Consider the following 10,864-nt stretch of genomic DNA (forward strand, 5'->3'; position numbering starts at 1 on the left):
CTCTCGAATGGCTTAATTTTTTCTGACATGTTTAACTAATATCGCTGTAATATCGTCAGTTTACACAAAACCTAAACTTATTATACACTAAAACCTTCCTCAAGAATTGCTCTATCAATCGTTGAAAACCGCATAAAAATCCGTTCAGTACTTTTCTAGTTTATCGCGAACAGACAGACAGACAGACGCGGCGAGGGACTTTGTTTTATAATATGTAAGGATAAGGATAAGGATAGCTGTTGCCCGCGACTTCGTCTGCGTGGTTAGAAGATATAAGTTATGACTTTTTCTTCGCTCCTATTGGTCGCAGCGTGATGATATACATATAGCCTTAAACCTCCCTCGATTAATGGTATATTCAACACAAAAATATTTTTTCAATTTGAACCAGTAGTTTCTGAGATTAGCGCTTTCAAACAAACAATTAGTATATACATAGTACATACATAGTATATACATAGTAATTAGTATATATATAGTACAATTAGTATATAGATGCCAACGATATCTTCGCTACGTTTCATCGATTTTTAATTTCTCGCGCGGAGATTTTAATATTACGATAACTCATTACCTATTAACATTTTTGGCGTAGTGTAAAAGGCAATTTTGTTCTATATTACATGCATGATATATCTAACTTATTTATTTGGATAAGGATTAATACTGTATTGTTAAAAAGAGGTTCGTAAGTAACCAATAATTTTACTGTATTAAGAAAACACATAAAAATGGTTATTGTGGGTTATCCTTGGAAGATAGACATATACCACCGCGGACTTTTTTGTAGATCTATTAAAGAGGTACAAACTTGCCATACATTGTTTTGTTGTAACTCAAAAGGTTTTGGCAGCGTTCTCGATGAAAGCTCTCGAATGGCTTAATTTTTTCCGACATGTTTAACTAATATCGCTGTAATATCGTCAGTTTACACAAAACCTAAACTCATTATACACTAAAACCTTCCTCAAGAATTGCTCTATCTATCGTTGAAAACCGCATAAAAATCCGTTCAGTACTTTTCTAGTTTATCGCGAACAGACAGACAGACAGACAGACGCGGCGGGGGACTTTGTTTTATAATATGTAAGGATAAGGATAAGGATAAGGGTAGCTGTTGCCCGCGACTTCGTCTGCGTGGTTAGAAGATATAAGTTATGACTTTTTCTTCACTCCTATTGGTCGCAGCGTGATGATATACATATAGCCTAAAACCTCCCTCGATTAATGGTATATTCAACACAAAAATATTTTTTCAATTTGAACCAGTAGTTTCTGAGATTAGCGCGTTCAAACAAACAATTAGTATATACAAAGTACATACATAGTATATACATAGTAATTAGTATATATATAGTACAATTAGTATATAGATGCCAACGATATCTTCGCTACGTTTCATCGATTTTTAATTTCTCGCGCGGAGATTTTAATATTACGATAACTCATTACCTATTAACATTTTTGGCGTAGTGTAAAAGGCAATTTTGTTCTATATTACATGCATAATATATCTAACTTATTTATTTGGATAAGGATTAATACTGTATTGTTAAAAAGAGGTTCGTAAGTAACCAATAATTTTACTGTATTAAGAAAATACATAAAAATGGTTATTGTGGGTTATCCTTGGAAGATAGACATATACCACCGCGGACTTTTTTGTAGATCTATTAAAGAGGTACAAACTTGCCATACATTGTTTTGTTGTAACTCAAAAGGTTTTGGCAGCGTTCTCGATGAAAGCTCTCGAATGGCTTAATTTTTTCCGACATGTTTAACTAATATCGCTGTAATATCGTCAGTTTACACAAAACCTAAACTCATTATACACTAAAACTTTCCTCAAGAATTGCTCTATCTATCGTTGAAAACCGCATAAAAATCCGTTCAGTACTTTTCTAGTTTATCGCGAACAGACAGACAGACAGACAGACGCGGCGGGGGACTTTGTTTTATAATATGTAAGGATAAGGATAAGGGTAGCTGTTGCCCGCGACTTCGTCTGCGTGGTTAGAAGATATAAGTTATGACTTTTTCTTCGCTCCTATTGGTCGCAGCGTGATGATATACATATAGCCTTAAACCTCCCTCGATTAATGGTATATTCAACACAAAAATATTTTTTCAATTTGAACCAGTAGTTTCTGAGATTAGCGCGTTCAAACAAACAATTAGTATATACAAAGTACATACATAGTATATACATAGTAATTAGTATATATATAGTACAATTAGTATATAGATGCCAACGATATCTTCGCTACGTTTCATCGATTTTTAATTTCTCGCGCGGAGATTTTAATATTACGATAACTCATTACCTATTAACATTTTTGGCGTAGTGTAAAAGGCAATTTTGTTCTATATTACATGCATAATATATCTAACTTATTTATTTGGATAAGGATTAATACTGTATTGTTAAAAAGAGGTTCGTAAGTAACCAATAATTTTACTGTATTAAGAAAACACATAAAAATGGTTATTGTGGGTTATCCTTGGAAGATAGACATATACCACCGCGGACTTTTTTGTAGATCTATTAAAGAGGTACAAACTTGCCATACATTGTTTTGTTGTAACTCAAAAGGTTTTGGCAGCGTTCTCGATGAAAGCTCTCGAATGGCTTAATTTTTTCCGACATGTTTAACTAATATCGCTGTAATATCGTCAGTTTACACAAAACCTAAACTTATTATACACTAAAACCTTCCTCAAGAATTGCTCTATCTATCGTTGAAAACCGCATAAAAATCCGTTCAGTACTTTTCTAGTTTATCGCGAACAGACAGACAGACAGACGCGGCGAGGGACTTTGTTTTATAATATGTAAGGATAAGGAAGGCCAAAATAAGTATTTAGGTTCTACCAACGTTAACTGAGATGAGCCTAAATATAACGCAATTTTGGCTAAAATACACCTAGTGAAACTCTTGATATGCTAGTCGCTCAATATGCAATATAAAATGTAGGAAACTGATGTAGGTTGTATATCTGTCATGCGATGCCATGCGGTGTGTTTCGGCCATAATGTGCGCGAGCCTTTAGTGAAATCGTATATCGACGCTCCTGGATTTTAATGGTTTTGTTACTGTGACACCCAATCACACCGGATCGAATGTCTAATGGAATCCCCATTATTCACCGATGACCAATCAATATTAGGCTTTCAAACAACGAACTTCATTCCACTAGCTATTCCCGTACTGACTTTACTCGTACCTACATGTTATTTTACATTGAATTAATAACGTTTATTAAATTAATCATTATTAAATTGCTTGTAAAAGATACTCAAAGTATGAATTCTAATTAATTGAACTTATATTTCATAATCTGCCTCCCGGCATTTATGACGATGCATTTCCGTTCTATAGATCATATTAATATAATATTAATTTATAGCCAATATGTTGGGAACGTCTTAGTAATTAACATAAAATAATTGTTCAGCAAAACACGGTCGGTGTAATAGTGCAGTCACTTCGCGAATGAGGATTATAAAATATCGCAACACCAATCAAAATTTTCTCCCACGGATATTTCTATCTCTTTCTAAGTGGGAGGTGTGAAAGAGATAAGCATTTTTACTAGGAACAAAGTCAAACAGGTGCCCGCTGCTCTTTTATGGAGGCAGGTGTATTTGTTTAAAGTATCAAATCGTCCAATTAATACCTTTATAAAGAATACCTTTTGTATCCATCCGATAATTTCGGGGTATATTGTGTAACTTTTTGTTACATCATTTAACCAATCAATGGGCTATTAAACTGGAACCGAAACGACAGCAAAAACTCTTCAAACATTTTATTGTTACAAAACTATTCAAACTTTATTAAAATTAGATACATGAGCTAAATTCTGCTCATAAATTAAAGGGTGAAATTTACACAAACCGTTTTAACACAGAGCGATGTAAAATTTGATATGGAATCACAAATTCCAGAAATATTGAACGAAAAACGGGAAATAATTAAATTCCACCCTGTACAGTTTCAATTGTAATCCATTTATAACATAAAGCCATTCAATTTGAAATTTCATTTTGTTAATATTCGCTGTAAATTTAAACAACAATTTTTTTTGGCTATTTATTTAAATGCAATACAGATTATTTTATCGAGTAATATCAACTACAATACTTGTTATATTTCTTAAATCAAAACAGTCAATTGTCTAACAGCGATATGAATTTTCGTATTTTCTTACTTACGAACTAAACGCATTATTTTTTAAACAGTCAATGTTTCATGTAATTTGCTTAAAACTAACAAGTGCCTATCTACGTATTTTATGTTTAAAAGTAAAATCATACAGTATCATGTTCTAGAATAATTAACCGTTTTTGTTTCAATCGTCAATTGCCAAACAATTATTGCTAATTCAAGATTCAATTAAGTGGAATAGAGTTCTTCTATTGTTTAATACAAATTCATCTATCGCAATATTTATTAAGTTTTCTGTTTATTGAGATTAGACACCTGTTTGGGACATTTGAATTTATATGTGGTGGACGAATAGACGAGTATTTGCAAACTCAGGCATTAATTACGACCTTATTTCAATGTAGTAATGTTGATTTCAGCTTGCATTTTTTACTTTCAGACACAGGTGAGTAATGTGAGCGGTTTATAAATTCTAAGTCAAACCGACTGGTTTGTTTAATTAATATTAAGATCAAAAGCAAAATAAAAACTTATCAAACTAGGACAATTTACTAAACCTTTCAGTAGGTAGTTGACCCTTCTGTTAACACCTTACAAATTTATGAGCTAGTTTAATGCAAAAATAAGTATGCAATAAATTAAGAGAAAGTTAATAATTTTGAGTTGTAGCAAAGCGAATTCTCCCTTCCATTGCGGCAATTATACGTATTGCTATAAGCCGATCTAAAAAAATCCACTAAATACCCTTAAAGTCGGAACTTTATCGTAAAAGTCTGAATTAAAATATTACTTAGTTACACAGTCAACTACCATACCCAGGCAAAACTATTGTTCTCTATCAGCTGTTCCGCTGTCGAGAACAATGTTTGAGCTTATACTAAGAGTTCTGATTGGCCGCTGCCGTTGCTGCAGCGACGCTGGCGTTCGTGATTGGTGGTTGAGGCAGAAGGAGGTCTGCTAGACGACCTGCTTCGCGAAGACCGGAGAGGAACGCGCCGTGCACTGTCGCTGGATAGTTCCGCATTGTGTGTTCACCTGCGTGGAGGGTTAAATTGTAATACTTAGTTTTAATCTGATTTCAAGAGCTAGTCATCTCCTAAGGCTCTAGATAAACGGACTGCACATAAACTGCAATTCAACAGTAAATTGCAGATCAAGTGCAGTTTGAAAAAATGTGTTGTCTGATTGCAGTTCAGTTGCAGTCGGCATGCTATCTGACTGCACATTAGGCTCGTAGTTCTATTGCAGTCGTGCATTCAACCTGCACTTGAAATGCAATTTGCGGTTGGGCTGCAGTTGACATGGTTTGCCTATCTAGAGCCTAACGTATGTGAGCGGTAAGACAGGGGAAGGTGCCATTGCCAGAATGCACGTGACGACATAGGTTGTCTTTTGTCTATCTCTCTAGGCCTGCGTTATGTCTCAGTAGTATACAAACACAATATCACAGTAGGATTTATTTATACAACGATCTATCGTCGACCTAATTAAAAAATATCCTTTACACAATGTTCAATGCGTTTCGGCGAAGCCCGTTCATATATGAGATGCAGATTCTATGTATGAACAAGAAAACAAAAGACTATTCCGAAAAATAATTTTAGTCCTCCCAGAACAAAGTTGATTGAAAAGTCTTTTTGTTTTTTTCATGCTCAGAAAGGGTATTTCAAATATGATTGGAAAAAATTCAATGGTTTTCTATACAAACATTTGGAAAACCAGCTCAAAATCTCAAAATATTATAATATGATTTCTTTGGCAACTGTTTGGTAGTGTTGTCGTAATGGTTTTTTATATTGTAAAAATAATACATAAACATGACCATAAATAAGCTGAAATTTATGAAATTGCTGAAAATATCAATCAACCATTTAATTGCGACGAATTCATACGGTTTCAACAGAGTTTCTTAATCAGAATAGTTTACGTTCGTAAGTTTGTTGATCTGTCCAAATTAAGCGGTTACCACCCCACCTTACAAAGTCACACTAATTTATCCCATGTAATTCTAATTCCGAATGTAAAACTTAATATTATGTATGGTACCGTCACGCTAGAGGTCTAAGGGTCCAATGGTGTTACATTACTGGCGTCATTAAATTTTGTAGTTATTTTTTTTTAACAAACAGTTTCAGCCCTTTCGACACTATAATTAAAAATACGGGATCCGCACTATAAGTCATTCTAAGTAAATTAATTTACGAAACAACGAATAAGAAGAACATGGGTTAATTACATATTGTTGTACGTAAAAGAAATTCTCACGTGAGTAGATTAATAATATAGTTATAATTAAAAAAAAAACGAAACCCGCATTAAGGATTTTAGTCCTTGTGGCGTGGTAAGTTTCACCAACATTCAAATTATGTGCACGAAGACACCCAGAATCAGAACAAGCATTCGTGGATCACACAAACTCTTGTCTTACGCGGGGATCAAACCCACGACACGTCTCGCTTATTTGGTTTGGCGTGGCAATCTCATCCACTAGGCTACGCGCAGTCAAAGTTTAGAACAAAAAGTTTTCAAATAAAATAAAGAAACTTACCAGCAAAAAACAGTCTATTCTCTCCTGGTGAGCCCGGCACAGGCGCGGCTAGGAGATCGTAGTCGGTGCCAGAAGACCCCACCGCCACGAAGCTGTATGAGCCACGAGCGAATGGATCTGCACGCCATCTGTTAGTAGATAATGTATTGTACAAATACAGAATATTGTGAGTATTGGTAAGATTAGATGACATAAATTGAACAAGAACTACTATTCTTCGAGTCGCGTTATGCAAATGACATCCAGATTTAAAATAAGCATTTATAGTGACTATAAATGCTTATTTCAAATTTTATACTCTTTACTCATTCTCATCCTATGCGGGGATCGGACCGCGGCAAGTAGGACAACGTCAGTTAAATATAATTAATTGTAATTTATTATTATACACGTACCGAACTGAAACCCTGTGTACAAATTTATTCTCAATCTTACCTGGTTACCACACACTCTTTAGGCTGGGGGACCGCAGCGTGCCCAAAGATACTCTTCAGTACGGCGATGCACCTGCCGACGATGACGTCATCAGTGACGTTTTCCATCACAGCAGCCGCTTCCCCCGCCACCAAGGCCAACAGAACCGGAGCGCTGTATAAGTTCCAGAAAAGGAACAATTCACCTAAGACAAAGATCCAGCATTAACATTCAAATATTCATACACACAGTAGCTACTGCTGTTCAACTAAATCTTGTTCCTACAAATTGGCTCGTTTCTCAGTCTGTTTCAAAACGATAATTAATACTTTAGGTCCTTTATTTTACGCTCAATACTGAATGTTACGTTACTGACTAATCAAACTCGTTATAGACTTTAGTTACAATAAACGTTCTCGAGCACTAGCCTTGAGGACAAACGATTAATTAATGCGAGTTAGAATCGAGGTTCAAAGCCACTCTCCTCTATAGTTCATAATAATTATGAACAAAACATTCTTGCGGCACCGCTCACAGTGAGCCAGCCCACATAATATTATAGACAGAGTCACGGACTATTGTTAAAGAGAACGTCAAACGTGCAATGAATTGATTCCAGTAAATATTAAACTCTGTATATACATTCGTTACAATGTATGCTTTACATTTGTTAAACAAAGGAGATCGTAATCTTTTGTAACTATTGGAATGTATTCAGATCGTCTGATATATAAGAAAAACCTGTGTGGGCGAGAGTTCTCACATAACTCTTTACGTGGCTAAAGATACATGCACATCAGATAGCTGAGCTGCTTAAACGCTACATGGGCCGAAAACGTTAAATTGGCCACGATTTAAAAAATCACGAGGCTGTACATTGTTCCGGCATTCCCAGAGCAAACGTGGGGTCTTAATGAAGTTAGTAGAGTATACAACAAAGAGGTAAGGAGGTGAACTAAAGCATAACGTAAAAAAGCTTGTCTCGGCTTGTTGCTGTGATTTATTGCGAGCGGCGCCCCTCAGGGTTCCTCAGTAGCGTTAAATTATTCAGCTTTTAATTCGTTATCGCCGCCACCGAAGTTACTGCGCTCTACACTATTTACACCTGAATATAATTCATGATTTCGTTACCGGCCAGAGCGGGATAAAATAAATAAAAGCAAACCTTTTTTTAAACTATAATTTATTACATCGCTGTGAAAGGTGATATGAAAGAAAACAATCTTACCGCCGAGGTTGTATAAGATCAGATAGTAGATGGTAATGATTACTACACCTATACTATATAAAGATAGACGAAATTTATATAATTGTATGAATATTTCAATAATTAAATTGAATAGTGGAATATCAAGAGGGTGACATTTCATAACTACCGTTTACCTATTTAGCTCGTTTTACATTGTATGCAAGATTCAAATGGTGTTCACAAATCGACGAACGAAGCATTGTTCATTGTATGCACTAGTCACATTCTCTTAAACTCAAAACGTCGTACACACTGTAATACGCAACGAAATAAGGTTGCAAATACACGCATCTTCGAATTGATTAGTGATTTAGAATAATATATACTCTGATAGAATAAAATTTACTAACTGGACTTAGTTTCATTACTTTCTGAACATAAGTTTAGAAGATGCAAAGGTTTTCTCACACGGATTGCCCGACTAGTTTCGGACCCAAACGGTCTTATTAATCATCAGCTTAGACGGGGGCGGGATCGCGAATCAAACGTGTGAGTGATCGAAGCGGAGCATCTTTAGCCTACTACTATATGATGCCACGAAAGTAACTATAAAAATATTAATACAAAAGCGCATTGAAAGCAAAACATTCACTAATACAATTTACGTACTTGCAGTCTGCCCTAACTTGGTCATATACATCGATCAACGTCTACAAACCACACGCAAACTACGTAATAATGTTCTAACAAGGCGATGAAATTAAATTAACTAGTTAATATCAAACCTCTGCTTGCCGTGGTTGTGCCGACGTGGCCGAAGAGATTTGCACTCGGGTCCCAGAACGTACGCTCGAAGCATAGAACTACTTTGTTCAAGTTCCCGTAGCCGAGGCGTTTGATGGCTGCGACCTGTTATAAAATATATCATGTAGGTTTGATATAAAATATAGATAATAGGTATCATATTTAAGTAGGTATGTTAAAGAAGAAATACTTTTACAGAAATACATTTGAGAAATGTTGTATTTGACTATAAATTGTATCAAAATAGTGTCTAATAAGACTTATAAATATTTATTGCACTTGAAATAATTTGTTTACAAAGCTATTTTCTGAAATATTAAAGTATTACTTTCAAGGAAAATTCCGCCATAACGTACCTCCACCACTTAGTTTAATGTAATAAAATTTTCATATTAATCATCTAATGCGTGTTTTCGTAAATCTCTTTGAAAACAAACACGCAACGAGTCTCATTAACATATCAATGTAATGACGTAGGCGAATAAAAATGTAAGTAGGTTTTAATCCAAGAAAATAAAACAGAAACCTATTCTGACATTCAAATATATGGGTGCAATCGTTTATTATTTTTCAATGTACACAAGTTACAATCAAATACGAATCAAAATAATGACATTATTTGAATTTAGAATTGGAGTCGATTACAACCAATCACAGACCCAATCTAGACTTAGGATTAAATTAACACAAAATAAGTGGTAAATATCAAATGTATTGTAGTATTAAACAAAGGGAAAATATCATACCTTCCAATCGGGTAACGGGGGATCGAATTTGACGAAGTTCTGTTGGTTTTGTCCATTGTTCGCTACGGCTACCTTCAGCACACCCAAAGGCAACGTACACAGTACCACGTCACCTGCAAAAACAACCAGCTACATACGAGTAACACATAACACTGTATTCCCTAAGGAAAAGTGGGATGGTATTGTTGAAACCTACATTTCATCGAAGATCGTATAACGGTATGAATACAATGAATTAGGAGGCGAGCCTATTGGCATTTCGCGAGCACAATTCTCAACCCCGGGCTGCTATTGAGTGTTTTCAACAAGAAGCTCGATAACAGTTTTCTTGCCTTTGAAACTAGTGCTAGCCTGGAGCTAAAACAGTCCTAGTAATGTAATAAATATCGGCATTAAAATAAACTTAACATTATTAAATACATATTTATTCGGACTCCAGAGATCCATGTGAATGCACAGATACAAGAGTAGAAATAAAATTAGAACTAAGGACTTTGATGTGGTTTATTCTAATCAGTCTAGCATTGAAAGCAAATTTTATTGTTTCAATATAATAAAATTACGTTTTACTAGCATTTCTTCTACAACCACAGCAATGACCCATTTCCTTTATAATCTAGGGGGCAGGTAGGCAGCTGTTCCGTGGACTTTACGAGCAAGCCAATTTACTTTATATTATAATCGTTTTGTTAATAACCTTTCGTATTTACATGCACGATGAATAACATGGCTTCGTTAGTTTTATTTTAAGAGCCAGTAAATAATTACTGCGTTGAGTGTTGCCGTCCCCAACACTTATTTTATGGCTAGCTGGGGTAGCGAGCGATATATTTTATTCAACCGAGGTATTTTTCTCGATCTTTACTATTGGTTTAGAGTCACATACATGGACTCGCAGCTTAAAATATCAATCACTATTCGGGCTTCCTTTCTACTGATTCGTATTCGGAAGCTTAAGATAGTCCTTCTCAGAACAACTCACTAAGAATTTCTT

At 35.1% G+C, this 10,864-nt stretch overlaps 1 protein-coding gene across 1 annotated transcript; it reads right to left on the reverse strand.

Moving 5' to 3' along the window:
* Nucleotides 1-3,795: 3,795 nt before the first annotated feature.
* Nucleotides 3,796-10,598, reverse strand: LOC113498173 (possible lysine-specific histone demethylase 1-like). The gene is made up of 6 exons (XM_026878113.1): nucleotides 10,581-10,598; nucleotides 9,871-9,999; nucleotides 9,106-9,229; nucleotides 7,153-7,336; nucleotides 6,718-6,845; nucleotides 3,796-5,204 (listed from the first exon to the last, which is right to left on the reverse strand). The coding sequence occupies exons 1-6, from the start codon at nucleotides 10,596-10,598 to the stop codon at nucleotides 5,047-5,049; spliced, it is 741 nt and encodes a 246-aa protein (XP_026733914.1). The 3' UTR covers nucleotides 3,796-5,046.
* Between the last annotated feature and the right edge of the window lie 266 nt (nucleotides 10,599-10,864).

This window comes from Trichoplusia ni, chromosome 10 (genome assembly GCF_003590095.1).
Source record: "Trichoplusia ni isolate ovarian cell line Hi5 chromosome 10, tn1, whole genome shotgun sequence".
In the NCBI taxonomy this organism is placed as follows: domain Eukaryota; kingdom Metazoa; phylum Arthropoda; class Insecta; order Lepidoptera; family Noctuidae; genus Trichoplusia; species Trichoplusia ni.

What these genes read in the sequence shown, in the direction of transcription:
- LOC113498173 (XM_026878113.1), bottom strand. An exon ending in CCCCGTTACCCGATTGGAAG is followed by an intron (nt 9,230 to 9,870) that starts GTATGATATTTT and finishes ATTTTATAACAG; the next exon opens with GTCGCAGCCATCAAACGCCT. An exon ending in AAAGAGTGTGTGGTAACCAG is followed by an intron (nt 6,846 to 7,152) that starts GTAAGATTGAGA and finishes ATCTACTAACAG; the next exon opens with ATGGCGTGCAGATCCATTCG.